This window comes from Lacerta agilis, chromosome 1, assembly GCF_009819535.1.
Source record: "Lacerta agilis isolate rLacAgi1 chromosome 1, rLacAgi1.pri, whole genome shotgun sequence".
Lineage (NCBI taxonomy): Eukaryota > Metazoa > Chordata > Lepidosauria > Squamata > Lacertidae > Lacerta > Lacerta agilis.
Window position 1 is genome coordinate 42,489,486 of NC_046312.1, and position 15,797 is coordinate 42,505,282.

The 15,797-nt window shown below is 42.6% G+C and overlaps 1 protein-coding gene across 1 annotated transcript in view; it reads right to left on the reverse strand.

The window, feature by feature from the left end:
- The window catches only part of LOC117061550 (cytosolic phospholipase A2 epsilon-like), a 54,666-nt gene that overhangs the window by 19,423 nt on the left and 19,446 nt on the right, over positions 1-15,797 (reverse strand). The window contains exons 2-9 of the mRNA XM_033174422.1: positions 14,934-15,009; positions 9,271-9,407; positions 7,326-7,457; positions 6,688-6,728; positions 5,423-5,465; positions 4,338-4,395; positions 2,225-2,391; positions 1,805-1,891 (exon numbers count right to left, since the gene is read on the reverse strand). Of these exons, the coding sequence (XP_033030313.1) occupies positions 1,805-1,891; positions 2,225-2,391; positions 4,338-4,395; positions 5,423-5,465; positions 6,688-6,728; positions 7,326-7,457; positions 9,271-9,407; positions 14,934-15,009 (741 nt within the window). The remainder of the gene's footprint in view (positions 1-1,804; positions 1,892-2,224; positions 2,392-4,337; positions 4,396-5,422; positions 5,466-6,687; positions 6,729-7,325; positions 7,458-9,270; positions 9,408-14,933; positions 15,010-15,797) is intronic.

Below are 15,797 nucleotides of genomic sequence, written 5' to 3' on the forward strand. Positions count from 1 at the left end.
TTTCCTGCCCCACACTGGGAAGGGGACACGATGTGGCTTCAGGTCAATTTCAGTCCATAATTTGTAGCCAATTTTGCATGAATATGGCTTAGATGTGCTTCCCTATGGGGAGCAGGATATGGCTTTACATCAGTGGGACCATGCATACCTGTGACATTTACTACTTGCAACACACCACAATAATGTTTGCTGCTGGTTAATGTTAAAATGCACTTGTGAAATCACTTACATTTACTCAGAGACTTAATATATTCACATGGGATGGAGAAACAATTTTGCATGCCCCTCCCCCCTTCCCAAGACAGTGGGTGCTTACTTTTTGCTGCCTTGCAAATGTGAAACATACAGAGTTAAAATCTCAGTTGTTGTGGGGTTGTTGTTTTTTTAAACCCTCTGGCACAATGGTTCCCTTCTATAGATTTTTATTTTTGTTACCCAGACAAAATAATGTATGTGTACACATCATTTTCTCTTGGGGTGGAGGAATTCCAGGTTGTATTTTGTTTTGTGATGTAACTGATGCCCTCTATCCCAATTTGCTTTTCAATCCGTCTCATAATTCTCAATTTCTCCTCCTTATATAGTCCAGCTATGCAAGGGAGTGTGGGGACCTCTGTGTGGGAGATTGTCCAGTGTAGGTTTATTCGCAGCTGTAGATTGCGATGACCCCACCCATTTCAATGTAACAGCACCCCTGTTGCGATAGCTGAGACTTGTACACTTTAAAAAAAGTTGGAGGTTGTTAGCTTTTCCTAAAATAAAAATAAAAATAATACAGAAAGTTCTTGTGTCAAAACTCAAAGGAGAAAACAGGCAGAGTGCTTGGTAGAAGTAGAAGAAGGCCGCCCAGAGTGCCTGGGGAGACCCGGCCAGATGGGCGGGGTATAAATAATAAATTATTATTATTATAATTATTATTATTATAAGAAGAGTTTGGATTTGATATCCCGCTTTATCACTACCCAAAGGAGTCTCAAAGCGGCTAACAATCTCCTTTCCCTTCCTCCCCCACAACAAACACTCTGTGAGGTGAGTGGGGCTGAGAGACTTCAAAGAAGTGTGACTAGCCCAAGGTCACCCAGCAGCTGCATGTGGAGGAGCGGGGACGTGAACCCGGTTCACCAGATTACGAGTCTACCACTCTTAACCACAACACCACACTGGCTCTGACAAAAAGTACTTGAAACTTGTTGCTGTACAGAAAGGTGGACATCATCTGCCATCTTACTGCATCCCTGCTCTAAACAGTTCAGCTGCAGCAATGCAGCTGCAGAGTCCGGAGGGCATCTCCATGGCTTTTCCTCATCACAAAGACCACTACTGAAACTATAACTATGCCTAGCCTCTGGGCCTCAGTTAGTCTGTATTCTGAAGCATTAATCTTGGACTCAGCCCTGGTATGAACCAAGTCTTATAAAAGTTACTATTATAGGGACTTAAAAGGGATGGCAAGTTCGGAAGACCCTATAATTTAATACTTGGGAGTTCATCCATACATTCCACAAGGTAGAAAAATAGAAGCGTCTAGAATGTCTTATAGCATTCCCATGTAAGAGCCTAGGTTTTAGAGTGGACAGAAGCAAGCTTGCTTCAAGAAGAAAAAGTCGCGTCTTCAATAGGAGCCTATAAAGTGCTTTCCAGAATCCTCAAATTCTGGGAAGGCAGGCAGAATTACCATGGGGCCTGATTGTAATGAGCCATCCTTGTTTTCCACCATAGTTGTTGCCATATCATCTCAGTCTAGGAATTGTTAGCTACTGGTTTAATAATTTCAGAATGCTACTACTGAGAAAACGGCACTCACCTCCACTATTGGTACTTTCTCTCCCTTGGGCAGGGAATTCAACATGACAGGTAGAACATTGGTTTTGGTGCTATAAGAACAGGTAACCTGAGGAAAAGGAGAAATATTGGGTGAAATTGAATAGGGTATGCACATGGAATGGGGTCCAGTAGCACAACATGACTTCCTCCCCTCTCCTCCTCCTGTATCCCCCAAACCCATTCTTTGGTTCCTCAACATCCAGAGCAGATTTAGGGCGTGGGGGGGTGCAGAGGAGGGAGGCGAGGAGGAAATGTCCCGTGGTCCCAGCAGACCTTTTTCTGTGTGTGCAACAATTTAGCTGAATCCCACCTGATCATCCCGGTCAGAAAAGCCTTGTACTTTTTTTTCCCCCTGAAGGGAAACTTTTATGGTTTCAATTATTAAAGCCAGTTGACTTACAGGATTATAGTGTGTCTTCTTTGGTAGCGTAATGTCCATTGCCGGATCCTTGTACTTGACATAGTGGAATGTAGTGGGGCATGGTGGTATAAAGAGAGCATCCGAACCCATCTTAAAACAGTGAGTGCCTTCGCAGGAACCTTTCACTGAAATCGCAAGGTCTTTCTCTAAATAAAGGCAGGGGACAAAGCATGAAGAGAAACCTGCTGTTGCATTTGTTTCCATAATGGACAATTTTGGATGAACACAATTAATTTTAAAAGAAACCGCTTTGGAAAGGGAAAGCGTTAGCTCTCAAGTCACTCAGCACCTCAGTGTAAACATTACCATTTTGAGGAAAGTACACTGCAAAATTCTCCAACATGGGGACTAGGATTAGCCATTAAATCATGGATGGGTAACCTGTGGCCCCATCCCTGTTTTAAATGGACCTGACAATGTGCATCTGTCTTCAGGGTTACCATGGTATTACCAGATATTATGCTGGAAAACTAATTTCGGTCTGGAGGAAAGTGTTTCATGGTGTTCATGCTTAGATTTAGTGTTCTACTGACTACCAAAAGGAAAAAAAGAAAATTATAATACTGCAAGCCTCCTTGAGATTTGTTTTTGTCTGTTGTTTTTGTCCAAGCTGATAGAATTCAGGTAGATCATCTTGTTCATTAGCTGAAGAAGGGGGCAGGAAAAAGGCAGGGCATATACCTGAGGGCTATGTCCTACCTCCACAGCTGAAGGAAGCATGCTTCTGAATACCAGTTAATGGAAACTGCAGAAACAGAGAGTGCCATTGCACTCAGGTCCTGCTTGCAGGCTTCCCATTGGCATCTGGTTGACCACTGTGAGAACAAGTTTGCTGTACTGGATGGGCCACTGGCCCAATTCAGCAGACTCTTATTACCCTCTTCTTATATCCACCCTCCACTTCACATTCCTGTATGGCATAGCACAGGCACGTCCAACAGGTAGATCGTGATATACCGGTAGATCACTGGGCGCCTGTGGTAGATCACTGACTCTCCCCCCCAAAGAAGCTCAACAACATCGCCCTGCACCCCTAAAAATAGGGCTGGCTTTCCTCCCTAAAAAAGCTCAACAACGTCAACTTGAACCCCCCCCCCCAAAAGGGGGTAGATCACTGCCAGTTTTTAACTCTGAGTACATCACAGTCTCTTGAGAGTTGGCCACCCCTGGGAGCAAAAACATTCTGCTCATCCCCTCCCCACAATGCAACCACATTCTGGACAGCCTCCTTCAAGTCACTGACTCCCATCTTTAGTACACCTCCATTTTGGAACAGCAATAATTCACTGACCTGATTGGCTCTCAGCTTGCAAGATAATGGCCAGTAATGATAGGATCAGCACCATAATGACTAGAAAGTACCTCATAAAGCAAGGACGAGTTCCCAGATGCTTTGGCACTTGTGCACAAAGGTACCTTTGCAACATTCACCATGAGGGGTTGCACAGACAATGCTGTCCTCATTTGTTCTCCTCTGTAATGTTAGTGAGATGCCCACAAAGAGGCTGGAATATTGTAATGTGCTCGTAAAGATGGGCTGTACCCACTATTGAGTGAGCAGTGGTCCAACTGCCCTTCTCGGGTGACTTTGCCCCACTTTTCCCTCAGCTCCTCCTTACTGTCTAGTAGGTGTCCCAGGCCTGCTAAATATTCCCAGCAGGCTGAATCACTGTTTTGAAATCTGAAACCTGGGACAGTTTGGAAAGCTGGAGCATGACATTTTCAGGCAAAAGTCAATAGGGTAAAGGAAAATGATTGGTCTACTCTAGCTTGTAATACTATAGCTGCCATTCATTCTGAACTGCAAGATCCCCCTTTCACTTTTTTATTGCTGTTCTTATGGAAATGTAGCATTGCCCTCCAATGAAAGATCACAATTTTTTCAAGTAGTGTCTATTACCTTCTTCTTGTGTTTCTCAGCTTTCAGAAAGCACTTCCATGGTGGTGAAGTGATTGAGGGAAGCAGAATTTGCTAGACTTGCTTGCATACGTACATATTATTTTAAAAAGACAGTTGGGTCTGGTTTAGTCTGTATATCAGTATCAGAGGTTAATAAATCCCCCTCCTTTACCACAACACAAATAAACTCACTTGATCTACGGGACTTCTTCTGGTTCACCTCTGCTTTCAATTCGCAAACCTCACGACACTGTAGCAGAAATGAGCAACAAACAAAATTAACAGGGATCAGCTGGAATTGGCAGTTTTTGTTACACTGCATGTTATACTTGGGGTTCAGCTAATTTATATCCAAATATCACCCTTGCTTGAGTACGGTTAAAAGCCAATATAGGAACCTTCAATTACTATTGAGCATTATAATTTTACACTGATCAATATAAGTTTTTGCAAACCTGTACTTACTGAAGATGTTGGCTTTTAATCCTGTCTCAAACAACATTTGGATATCAATTGGCTGAACTCTTAGAAGACGTTGCATAAGAAAATAGGCTCCTAAAGAAGGCTGGCAAGCTGAAATGTGTTTGGCATTGGCGTTCCAGAAAATCTGACTGATGAACATTAGGAAGATCATATATTAGCATTTTAGTTACATGAAGAGCAGCACTGAAGAAGCATAAGCACAACTCATGTGCTGTATAGAGAGGGTTTCATTATATCCATATTATTGTATGGTTCTCCATATATTGTGGAAATGTTATTTTGACTTATGGTATGTTTATAGATTTATCTGCTTTAGTTATTGTGTTACAGAGTTCTTGTATTTGCTATTCAGATTTCAGGAATTTTGTATTCCCCCCCCCCTATTTTTTTTTTTTACTAGAAGCAGATGGTCCTTAAGAGTCATTTGGAAGCAATCCCACTTAATGGGATTGTAAAGGGCTTGAGTGTTCATTTTGTGCCTTGGTTTCCTTCCTTGAAGCCTGCATTGAGGTATAATCTTTCTTGATAGCCATTGTGGAGTGTATTAGTCGGTGATCTGTCCAGCAGTCGTCAGCGTTCGTCATAACCAATGTCCCCACTGTGGAAGGACGTGTGGGTCCACTGTGGAAGGACGTGTGGGTACTGAAAGATTCAGCTCCATTTTTAGGTAGTAAAATTTAACACATTTGAGGATGATGTAGCAGAGCAGTCTCAGCAGTTGAGCTAGGAACCAATAGTTTCTTAGATCACACAGGTATTATCAGCATTGATAAATTGCAGAAATAAAATATTACCACTAGAACGCCATTCGTTATGATGGTTTCAGGTGGGCCAGGCCTAGGAAACAAATATAAGTGTATAGGTACTTTCAAATGATAAAATATTACATCTGCAGGGCAAACAAAAGTTTCTTTCCAGTCTGATCCTAATTAATGGGCTCCCTTCAAAGAAAATGCAAGATACCAACAGACCCATTTACCCTAGAGTTTCTAACACTGCTTTAGCTTCCATGAACCTAAATTGCAGCCCAATTCTTACTTTTAAGTTGCAATATGGTTGCTGCTTCTTGAGGGCTCCAGCATACACTAGTCTGGTAGGTGTAGGCATGAACACCAAGACCATACAGCAGAGGTGGATGGTCAATACTTGTGCTGCTTCCCATCCAGGCTCCTTAAATTGACAGGATCAAGCCCTTCCCATATGGCTCCACGTCACGTAAAGTCAATGATACCAAACAGTCAATTATAACTTTTCTGGAGGTTTGATGTCTTAGAAATTTATTTTTATTAATAATGGAATTCTTAAAGGGCAATCTGCCCAGATCAAGTGAATTTTGGCTTTGTGCCTGCACAGATAATTCTTAACCAAACTGATGGTTGATGCTGATCACCTCTTTGGGAGGGAGAGAGAAGGTCATTTGGATCCAGTATCCTTCAAGCAAGAGATCAGCACCAAACATCTGTTTATAGGAGATGGAAGTGAGGCATCCTTCCCCATGTGAGAAAGAGTGGGGGGTGGGAACGAAGGGAACATTTGCAAGCAATATTCATGTTGGTGATAATAATGTTGTGAGTAAAGCTGAAACCTACTAGAGATAACCATGTTTTCAAAAAACAGTTTTGCTCAGTTTGCTCACCAAATTTTCCATTATTATCCAACTAATTCAGCAGCATTGTATACATTTGTATCCCACCTTTCTTCCATCACAGAACTCAAGGGGACATGTATCAGATTCTCAGACTCAAACCTTCTTAACTTCAATTATCATATTCTTCTAGATCTAATAAAACTGTGTTCTCCAATAATATCCAATCTCTCAGCAAGCAGAGGCAGGACACCTTGTAGTATAATTTCAAATCTGGCAGCGATTTCGGCTCTATAACTGCCTGTATCTTTGTATACTAACGTCAGAAATTCTGGTGCTCATTATTAATTTACCTTTGCCTTAATTATGCACCTGATAATTATATTTATTTATTTGAAATAAATGCACATTTTATTTTTATTTTATTTCAAAAGTGAAAGCAATGTAGAAAATTTAAGCGTTTAACATACTTACGCAGGTTCCACCAAAAATTCAATTTCCAGCTCTTCTTGTTTCTATTTCCAAGAAGAAAGAAAAGGAAAAAGAAGAAATGGTTGCACACAATTCCTTTCTTTCTGAAATTAAAATTATCACATTGCAGAGTTGCGGGGGGGGGGGACACATAGGAACATAGGGTGCTGCCTTTTAGTGAGTCAGACCATTGGCTCATCCAGCTCAATACTGGCTATACTGAGATTTGCCGCCTCACATAGAATCCCTTCATCCTTCGTTCTTCTTAATGGCTCATCACCCAAGCCTATCACCTCAACACAGGAATATTAGCCTAGCTTAATTAGCTTTTAATTCTTGCTGATTCCAGGGGATTAAATGTGTGTAGCACACAGCCTAATACACATGTGCCTGCCTTAATACACATAGTCTAGCACAAAGTCTTAACACTCCAACACTAGCTTGATGCAGACATAATGATGATGGCCGTGGTGGTGGTGGTGATGATGATATTTATACTGTACCCATCTGGCTGTGTTTCCCCATCCACCCTTGCAGCTTACAACACATAAAAAAAATAGTAAAACATTATAGAGGTCTAGTACCCACAAATTCACCACAGTATCTTGTTCTTACAAGCCAACTTGGTATTCAGATCTCACCTGTGGTTCAGGCTTAAAATACATGAGAACTCTTTCACCAAGTGGAAGCCGAGCAACATCAAAGGATATAGTGAAGAGGAGCTCATCTGGAGTGAAAAGATCTTCGTCAAAGACAGACATCTCTAACAAATTCTGTGAGAATCAGTTAAATATATTAGATGCTGGATATAAGCTGTGTCTATAAAATCAGCCTTCATCTGCCCCACCTGCAAGAAAACATGTATCTCCCATATTGTTCTATACAGCCACATCAGGTACTATAACTACAATGGTAGGACTTCACCCTGAAGCTACAGTCTTCCATTGTCTCCCAAGACAGATGCCAACCATAAGAGTAGTGAGGTACTTGGTATTGTCTTCTAAGTCTGCAGTGGGAAACCTTATTTCATTCCAAGGGTGTCATTCACTTCTGGACAACCTTCCAAAGGTCACACACTAGTGACGGGCAGTGTCAGAGGCAACAGTGCACAAAACAATCAATGCAATATGTACTCTAGTTTCTCCACAAACTCCACCCTCCATTTAGGCAAGGAAGAAGCTTCATGGGCAGCAGTGTCCAGTTGTGTGGCAATGTAGATGAGACTTCATTGCTGCCCTGGCTTTTGAACACAGCACATCACTGAAGGTTACTGGAGGAACAGGGGCAAGGGGAGAGAGAGCTCGGTGCAGTGCAGTGCAGCCAATCTGACACACTTAACCATTATTGTCAGGCCTGGACATCGGAGGAATTGTGCACTTCCCGGAGAAGAGGGAGACAATATAGATTTACAAGAGTGGTTTGCTGAAGGTCATAGTTCAGAGGTTGCAGAGGGGAGAAGCTGGGAAATATTGGGAGAGGAGCAGGAGGAAGAAGAAGCATCAGGGGAGAGACAGCTGACAGACTCAGTGTCTTTAGAAAGCATTTCAGATCCCCCCTCTCCCAGGACCCGGTGGGCATTGAGAGTAGGAGAACAGAAAGCTCAGAGGCAGAAAGCACAGATCAGCCGATGCAGGGATGACGTATAATAGGAGAGACGGAGGGCATGGGGATTTTACTCAGAGCAATGCCATTATCCAAGAGGCAACATGCTACATCTCTGTGAATATTGAATAAAATAGCTTGCTAAGAGCTTCTTGTTTTTTTTCATTACTGGCAGCCTGCCATGAGGGAGGAGGATTGGATTACCTGAAGCCTGACAGTTATGTATCTGCACAGCACCGAGTTCCCTTCACCTTGCCCCTCTCCCTCCAATGATGCCTTGCACAAACGCAATAGCAGTCAGTGGGGTGCCATGGGTGGGGCTGCATTGCTCTCCCATCTTCCCAATGCCATGGCCTGCTGCCAGTACCAAAGGGAGGGGATGGCAAGACAACCAGGAGCTCAGCATGGTGCAGGCTGGGGAACAGAGCCATGAAGAGGCTCTCAATGTTGCACCCACACCATGCCAAGCTCCACTGCCCCTGCCCCTCCCAGTCCTGGCAGCAGCATGTGGGGGTTGGGGAGACAAGAAAGCAATGCAGCCTTGCTTGCACTGCCCTGCTGATGGATACTGCCCATCCACACATATGCAGATGTCTTGCAATCAAAAACAGGGAAAGGATTGTATATCCAGTGGTACCTTGGTTTACGAACTTAATCCGTTCCAGAAGTCCATTCTTAAACCAAGGCATTCTTAAACCAAGGCATGCTTTCCCATAGCAGTGGGGGGACTCAATTTACAAATGGAACACACTCAACAGGAAGCAAAAACATGTTCTGCTTCCAAGGCAAAGTTCACAAACCAAAACATCACCTTCCGGGTTTGCAGCATTCTTAATCCAAGTTGTTCATAAACTAAGCTGTTCTTAAACCAAGGTACCACTGTATTAGGAGCAGGAGAAGAATGCACATGTGACGGTATTATCTTGTTGAAAAAGCCAGCTCAAAACAGTGCACAACTGAAAGGGGAATAGCTCAATTTCTCACCTTGACTTGGTTTTGAATCCTAAAATAAAACGTTTCATTCCAGACGGGGTTCTTGCTATTATTAACAGTTTTGGTCCGTGTTTTTTCACATGAGGAAGTAGGTAACCAGAGGGTCACATAACAATCAGACTGGCTTACTGTGTAAAAGAAGAATAGCATATTAAGTAGTGTTGTCAGCATTTGTTGTCCCTTTCAATGCACTTTGATCTGGAGCCATTAGCACAGAAATCTGTTTCTTTCCTCTCACAAGTTTCCATTTCTTCATTACGAGCTGCAAAGCTTGCATTTTGTCCATATCCTTACTGCATGGTAGTAACTCAGAAGTGACAGTGAAAAAGGGTTTGGTTGAGACCCCTTTCCAATATTTGCCCAAACATGGTTTGGAAATCAGCACGAATTTATCTTAAATGGTTTTGCTAAAGTGAGATCACTTTGGCACACATCTCAAACCCCACTCCTGTCATTGAATGAAACCATTCAACAATTTTCTAATTATGTTGCCGAAACTTATAACTGCCTAGTTCAGAACACAATATGTGATCTTATAAGATATAATATGAATTGAACTGCAGACAGCTACCACAGATAACAATTTAAATAAATCTCTACACTGTGACCAATTGATGTACATTATCCCTTTTTCATTGGCCTTGACAATAAGAAAGTGTTACATTTTACAGTGTGCAGTACTGGTGTAGTGTAAGACCAAAAAATCCTTGGTTCTGAAGCAAAGGATTGTGGGTGTTGGGAATCATGGGTGCTTGGCTATGGGAAACTGACCAAGAATTGCCCTCGCCTAAGAATGTAGAGGGTTATCTGTAAAACTTTTACAACCGGCAGATCCGCTGGGAGTGTGAGGTTCTCAGCTGCAAGGAGTCACTTTGATACCCTGATAAGAACTTAGGGGGCCAGCTGATAATTGTCAAGCCTGTGAGAAAATTAGGGAGGGAACATCAAAAGGGCTACAGCTGCCTTTCTTCCTGACAGGTGAAGAGTAATGATCAAAAGGCATGGATTGGTCAAAAGGGGGATAAGAAACTGTCCCTCATAGGTGGAAGATCGGGAGGCCACATGGGAAGATTCTTTAATTGTCTAGCCTTTTGTGATGGAGTGAACACACACCTTACTTAGAGACAGCTGAGGAGCTTGGAAACATCTCAGAATGGGAACCTAAGGAGCAGAGGAGGGGCATCCCTTTGTCATCAGGATGCCTGAGAGAGAACTGCTTTTCTTTGAGATGTAGATTTCAGCTAAGTATTAGATCCTTGCCGGTTAAGGGAGAGGGATTAAGTGAGTCTTTAATGCTAGCCTACTAAGAATGTTTTTCTTGTTTTCTTTGCATTTAACTTGTTATTGGGAACTATACTTTATGTATCTTTTTAGTAACTTTTGAATAAATGTTTAAAGGAACTGTTGTTCTGGGTTTTTGTTCATCTCTGAGTTATGCTTGGCTAAATCCAGGTCTGCCGCTCGTCCATGCTACTTTAAGGGAACGTAATTATCTGTGGCTCTGATTGGAGCTTTGGAGGTTGCACAGCCGGTACAGGTGGGACTGCCCTCTTGTCCTGTCCTGGGTTTGCAGCTGAGGTGAAAATCTATAGAGGGTGGTGGCAGCGAAAAGAGCGTTTGGGCCAGCCTGGAGAGGCTGGGGTCCAAACAGACAGAGTAACCCGTGCTCCCGGGGCGCCAGCAGTGGGAAAACTGTTGGGCTAAGGGGGGCACGATTACTACAACTGGTTTACGTTGTTGGATGGGTAATTCAAATAGAGGCAACACTGGCTACATTTGGATGTCATGGTAAACCATGGTTTCAGATTGGCTTGCTTCAAACAACATTATGATGTTTCAGATTCATTTACATCAACCACAGTTTGTTGATTTGCAATTTAAAGGGCAAACTGTGGTTAAACAGAAACAGAAACAATCACTTCCAGACTTCTCCTTACAGCAATACTGAAGAAGACATGAGACAGAAGAACCACACAAGGCTCATTGCATCTCATCTCAGTTCATTTATTCTGATAATGTGGCCACATTATATAAAGCAGTATAGGAAGCTTTATGACAGTGTTGTCATATCCACCCTAACATTAATGCCAAGCTACTTAAACTACAGTCACAGAGACATAAACCATTAATTTGGGAACACCCAAAACAAAAAGGTATCCAAATAAACCAACTGCAAATCCTGATCACCTGACCATTTCCAATATATTGACAAATACATTTGTTGCAAATCTATTCAGAAGTTCCTAAATTGTATTTATGCGGCCAGCGGGCGGTGAGTGGTAGTGCATGTCAGCCTTTCACATGGGAAAGTCTGAAGAGGGGTTGTAAGTAAGAATGTAAGGGAATTTTAATGAAAACCAACATTGGAAGGCAGGCTGCATATTTGTTTGCTTATTTGTCCCCTGTCCACAACAGAAATAAATCATACAGATCCAATCGATATTTGCAGCTGCTGTTGTTTTCAGTCCACAAATGTAAATTGGTTACAACCCCTTACAATTTGCATTGTGTTTCCTTTTTGCTGAAATGAATGGGGTGGAATAACATCCAACACATATTTAAAGCATTTGAGTTCCCCCCAAAGAATCCTTGGAACTGTAGCTTCCACTTCACAGAGCTATAGTTCCCAGTACCCTTAACAAACTATAGTGTGGATGATTTTGCCACAGAGGACAGTGAGACAAATAACAGAAGACAAACTGCAGCAGAACGGTAAACAGTGCTGCATGTTGCAAATACAGGATGGAATGGGAGAAATGCCTTGTAACATCTTTAGCTGTAAGCACTTCAGCTGAACATCTTGTGGTTGCTCCTGTAATCAGGAGCCTTGCATAATCTCCTTACTGTGGGGAGGAGCCAAACTGTATTGAGCCAAACACACCTATAATTCCTATTCAGACCTTCCATGGGAAGGGGGGGGGAGAGAGAGAGAGAGAGAGAGAGAGAGAGAGAGAGAGAGAGCAGGGCTGGGATGACTCTTCTTATGCATGCAGTTTAAGAATTCCTGAATGTGACTTTGGTAATGTTCTCTACCTGGAACATTATTTCTATCGCCAGTCCACAAATAGCAAACTATGTTCACTGGTATTTAACATGTGCTTGTAGGTGTCATCAAGCCAGCAAATATGCCTTTGTGATATCTCAATCCGCCTGTGCAACCTGTTTGTACAACATTTTTTTATTTGTGATTATATCATGCTGTCCTATGCACATTGTTCCCTGTGAACTACTACTTTATTTCAGAAACCGAAAGTGAATTATAAAGACAGTAGCAATGTTCAGATGCTTGCCTAACACATGAAGAGTTATGCTGGGGGTGGGGACGGAATTCACACGCAAGGTCCACCCCCGATGTATTGTGACACACTGACTGCTCTTTGGATCTTTGCACAATTAGCTCAAATGTCTGAAGAGGGTTTTTCCAATATGTTTCACTGAATTTGCTTGGAAATTTTCCCTGATAAGCCAGGGTTCTCACTTGCATCCTTAAGAACATTCAACTCAAAACTGAGTGCTCACTAATGGTTCCTCCTCATCCTTGGAAAAAAGTGACGAGTGCCACAGGGTTCTGTCCTGGGCCTGCTGTTGTTTAACATCTTTATAAACAACATGGACAAAGGAATTGAGAGGGTGTATATCAAATTTGCAGATGACATCAAACTGGGAGGGGTAGCTAATGTTGCAGAAGATGGAACCAGAAGATTGGAGAACTGGACCCAAACTAACAAAATGAATTTCAAAAGGGACAAATGTATGGTTCTAGATTTAGGCAGGAAGAACCAGCTGCACAAATATAAAATGGGGGATACCTGACTTGCCAGTAATACATGTGAAAAGGACCTAGGGGTCTTAGTACACCACAAGCTTAACATGAGTCAACAGTGTGATGCAGCAGCAGCAGCAGCAGCAACAAAAAAAGACCAAAAAAACACCCCTAATGTTATTCTAGGCTGCATCAACAGAATGGCCCAATAAAATGAATAGCACTGTTCTATTCTGCTTTGGTCAGACCACACCTGAAGCAGGGGCGGAGCAAGGGGGCTGGGGGGCAGTCCACCCTGGGTACCGCCCTGAGGAGGGTGACACTTCAAGGCACCCCTCCCCAGCGCACACGCCCTGACGTCACGATGCATGCTTCGTGACGTCACAACGCGTGCACAGCCTCCTGGGTGGACTGCGCATGTGTGGACATGCGCAGTCCACCCAAGATGGCAGGCGCGATCGGCCGGCACCCCTTGCGACCGGCACTGGGCCACGCCGCATTTTAAGGCTGCAGCGGGCGAACAGCAGCGCTGCTGTTCGCCCGCTGCAGCCTTAAAACGCGCCGCGGCGCCAGTCGGAAGGGGTGCCAGCCAATCGCGCCAGCCATCTTGGGTGGACATGCGCAGTCCACCCAAGATGGCAGGCATGATCGGCCGGCACCCCTTCCGTGCGGGCTTCAGGTCCTCATTAGTACAGTGGCCAATATTCATGCCTGTCATATAGGTGGCTAGAGATTGATTTATTCATGGAGAGCCCCTCTCTTGAGATAGAGGACATAGCCTAATGGCAGAGCATGTGCTTTGCATGCACAGTTCCTCAGGTTCAATTTGTAGCATCTTCAGTTAAAGGAAATATTAGGTTGCAGGTGATGGAAAAGGCCTTTGCTTAAGACACTGGTAAGGATGGAAGGATCTGCCAATATCTGTTATTTCAGTTTCTTGTTCTCCTAATCCTAAAACCTGATCTCCTCATTTCTGCTGCAATTTGCAGTTTTTAAAAAGATGCTCGGGAAACTTCTGTAGCATTTTAGTGTGAATTTCTCCTAATAAACATGTTTTTGTACACAGTTTTGACTAATGTAAGCATTTTGGCAAACAATTTCTACTAATATAATGTTGTTTTGTCTGCCATTTTCACTAATATATTCATTTCTATGCACATCCCCCCTACTGGAGACCCACATTGCAAAATTCAGATAAGTGTGAATTTTGAAGGCTGTTTGATAAATTCAGTTTAAAATGTGAATGGCATTGAATTTCTTCCCCATCCTTAGACTGGACAGCTGTTGCTAGTCAGAATAGATAATACTGGCCTGGACATGACCTGATATAAGTTTCCCGAGGAAAAGTGATTGTGAGAATATCTGAGGGCTCTTTCTCCTTTGCTCAGGAACCTCCATATATTAAAGAGACCAATTTGGTGGACATTTCAATTAAACTTGGGGACTACTCAAATGCGTTTAGCATCACCATGTGGGATCAACCTGTTTGTGATTAATGATGCAATACTATATGCATGCCAACTCAGAGATAAGCCCTATTAAATTCAATGGGATTTACTCCTAGGTAAATGTGTAGAGGTTGCAGCCTAAGCCAAAACAATCCCCACTACTCTGCTTTCCCCCCTGTTCCATATTTTCACCAGATCCTTTGCAAGGCAAACCAGTTTATTCTCCTGTTCTCCTTTCCACTCACAAACAGTGTAAATATTTATCTTACCCAATTTAAGAGTTGATGAGAAGCCGTACTTGGGCACTGATATAAATACAGTTTCCTATGCAATTTATCTTGGCAGCTATGAAATCCTGCAGCACATATGAAGCTAGATGTGCAAACTATCAAGAGTGAGTGAGCTTTAAAAGCAAAGTGAAACAGGAAACAAAGAACACTCACAGGTATCAGCTTTGCGAAGATTTCTCATTCGTATGACTCTTACAGTAAGCAGGTTACAAGGAAATTCTTCCAGCTGCTGAAAAACAGCAAAACAAAGGAAAGGATGAATATTAAATTGTGTTTGGATAATCAAGTACCTAGCAGAGCGGTTAATGGTTAATAATGGTTAATAATGGTTAATAATTCTGCAAAACAACATATACGTAATTGTCTAGGCCAGGGGTAGTCAAACTTTTTATACCTACCACCTACTAATGCATCTTTCTTGATTGCAAAATTTCCTTACCACACACCGGTGCTCGATGGAAGGAGGATTGTGCCTTAGAACCCCTTGCCACCCACCTAGAATCCTGAAACACCACTAGTGAATGGTAGGGACCAGGTTGAAACCCCCAGGTCTCAGCTAAAGAATGAAGCACACATTCTCCATGTCCTTGGCATGTTCAGATCACCAAGAGGCATCAGTTTTCAATAGCAAATAATAATGAAAGCTCTGAAAGATGGAATTAACCACCATTACTCCCAGGTTATTTGCTGATTTCCAAATAGCGAATTCTGTTTGGACCACTTTCTTCCATTGTAACTGAACAAAAATCATTTGCCCCTAAAGCAAATACATCATTATCATCATCATCATCAAGAATGAATTCAACACTATGGAAGTATATTTTCTTTAGTATGAAAACGCACTAAATTTGTTTTAATACCCCACATTTTTGTTTTGTTTTGTTTCACTGTTAAATAACACCCAACACTGATGCTTCAAGCAACTGGCCAATTGAAGGATGCCTGCTTCAGCTGACATTTATTCCCTGTCTTCTGCTTTCAGAGGTTTAGGGACTTTCTTTGGCCAGTTGATATCAG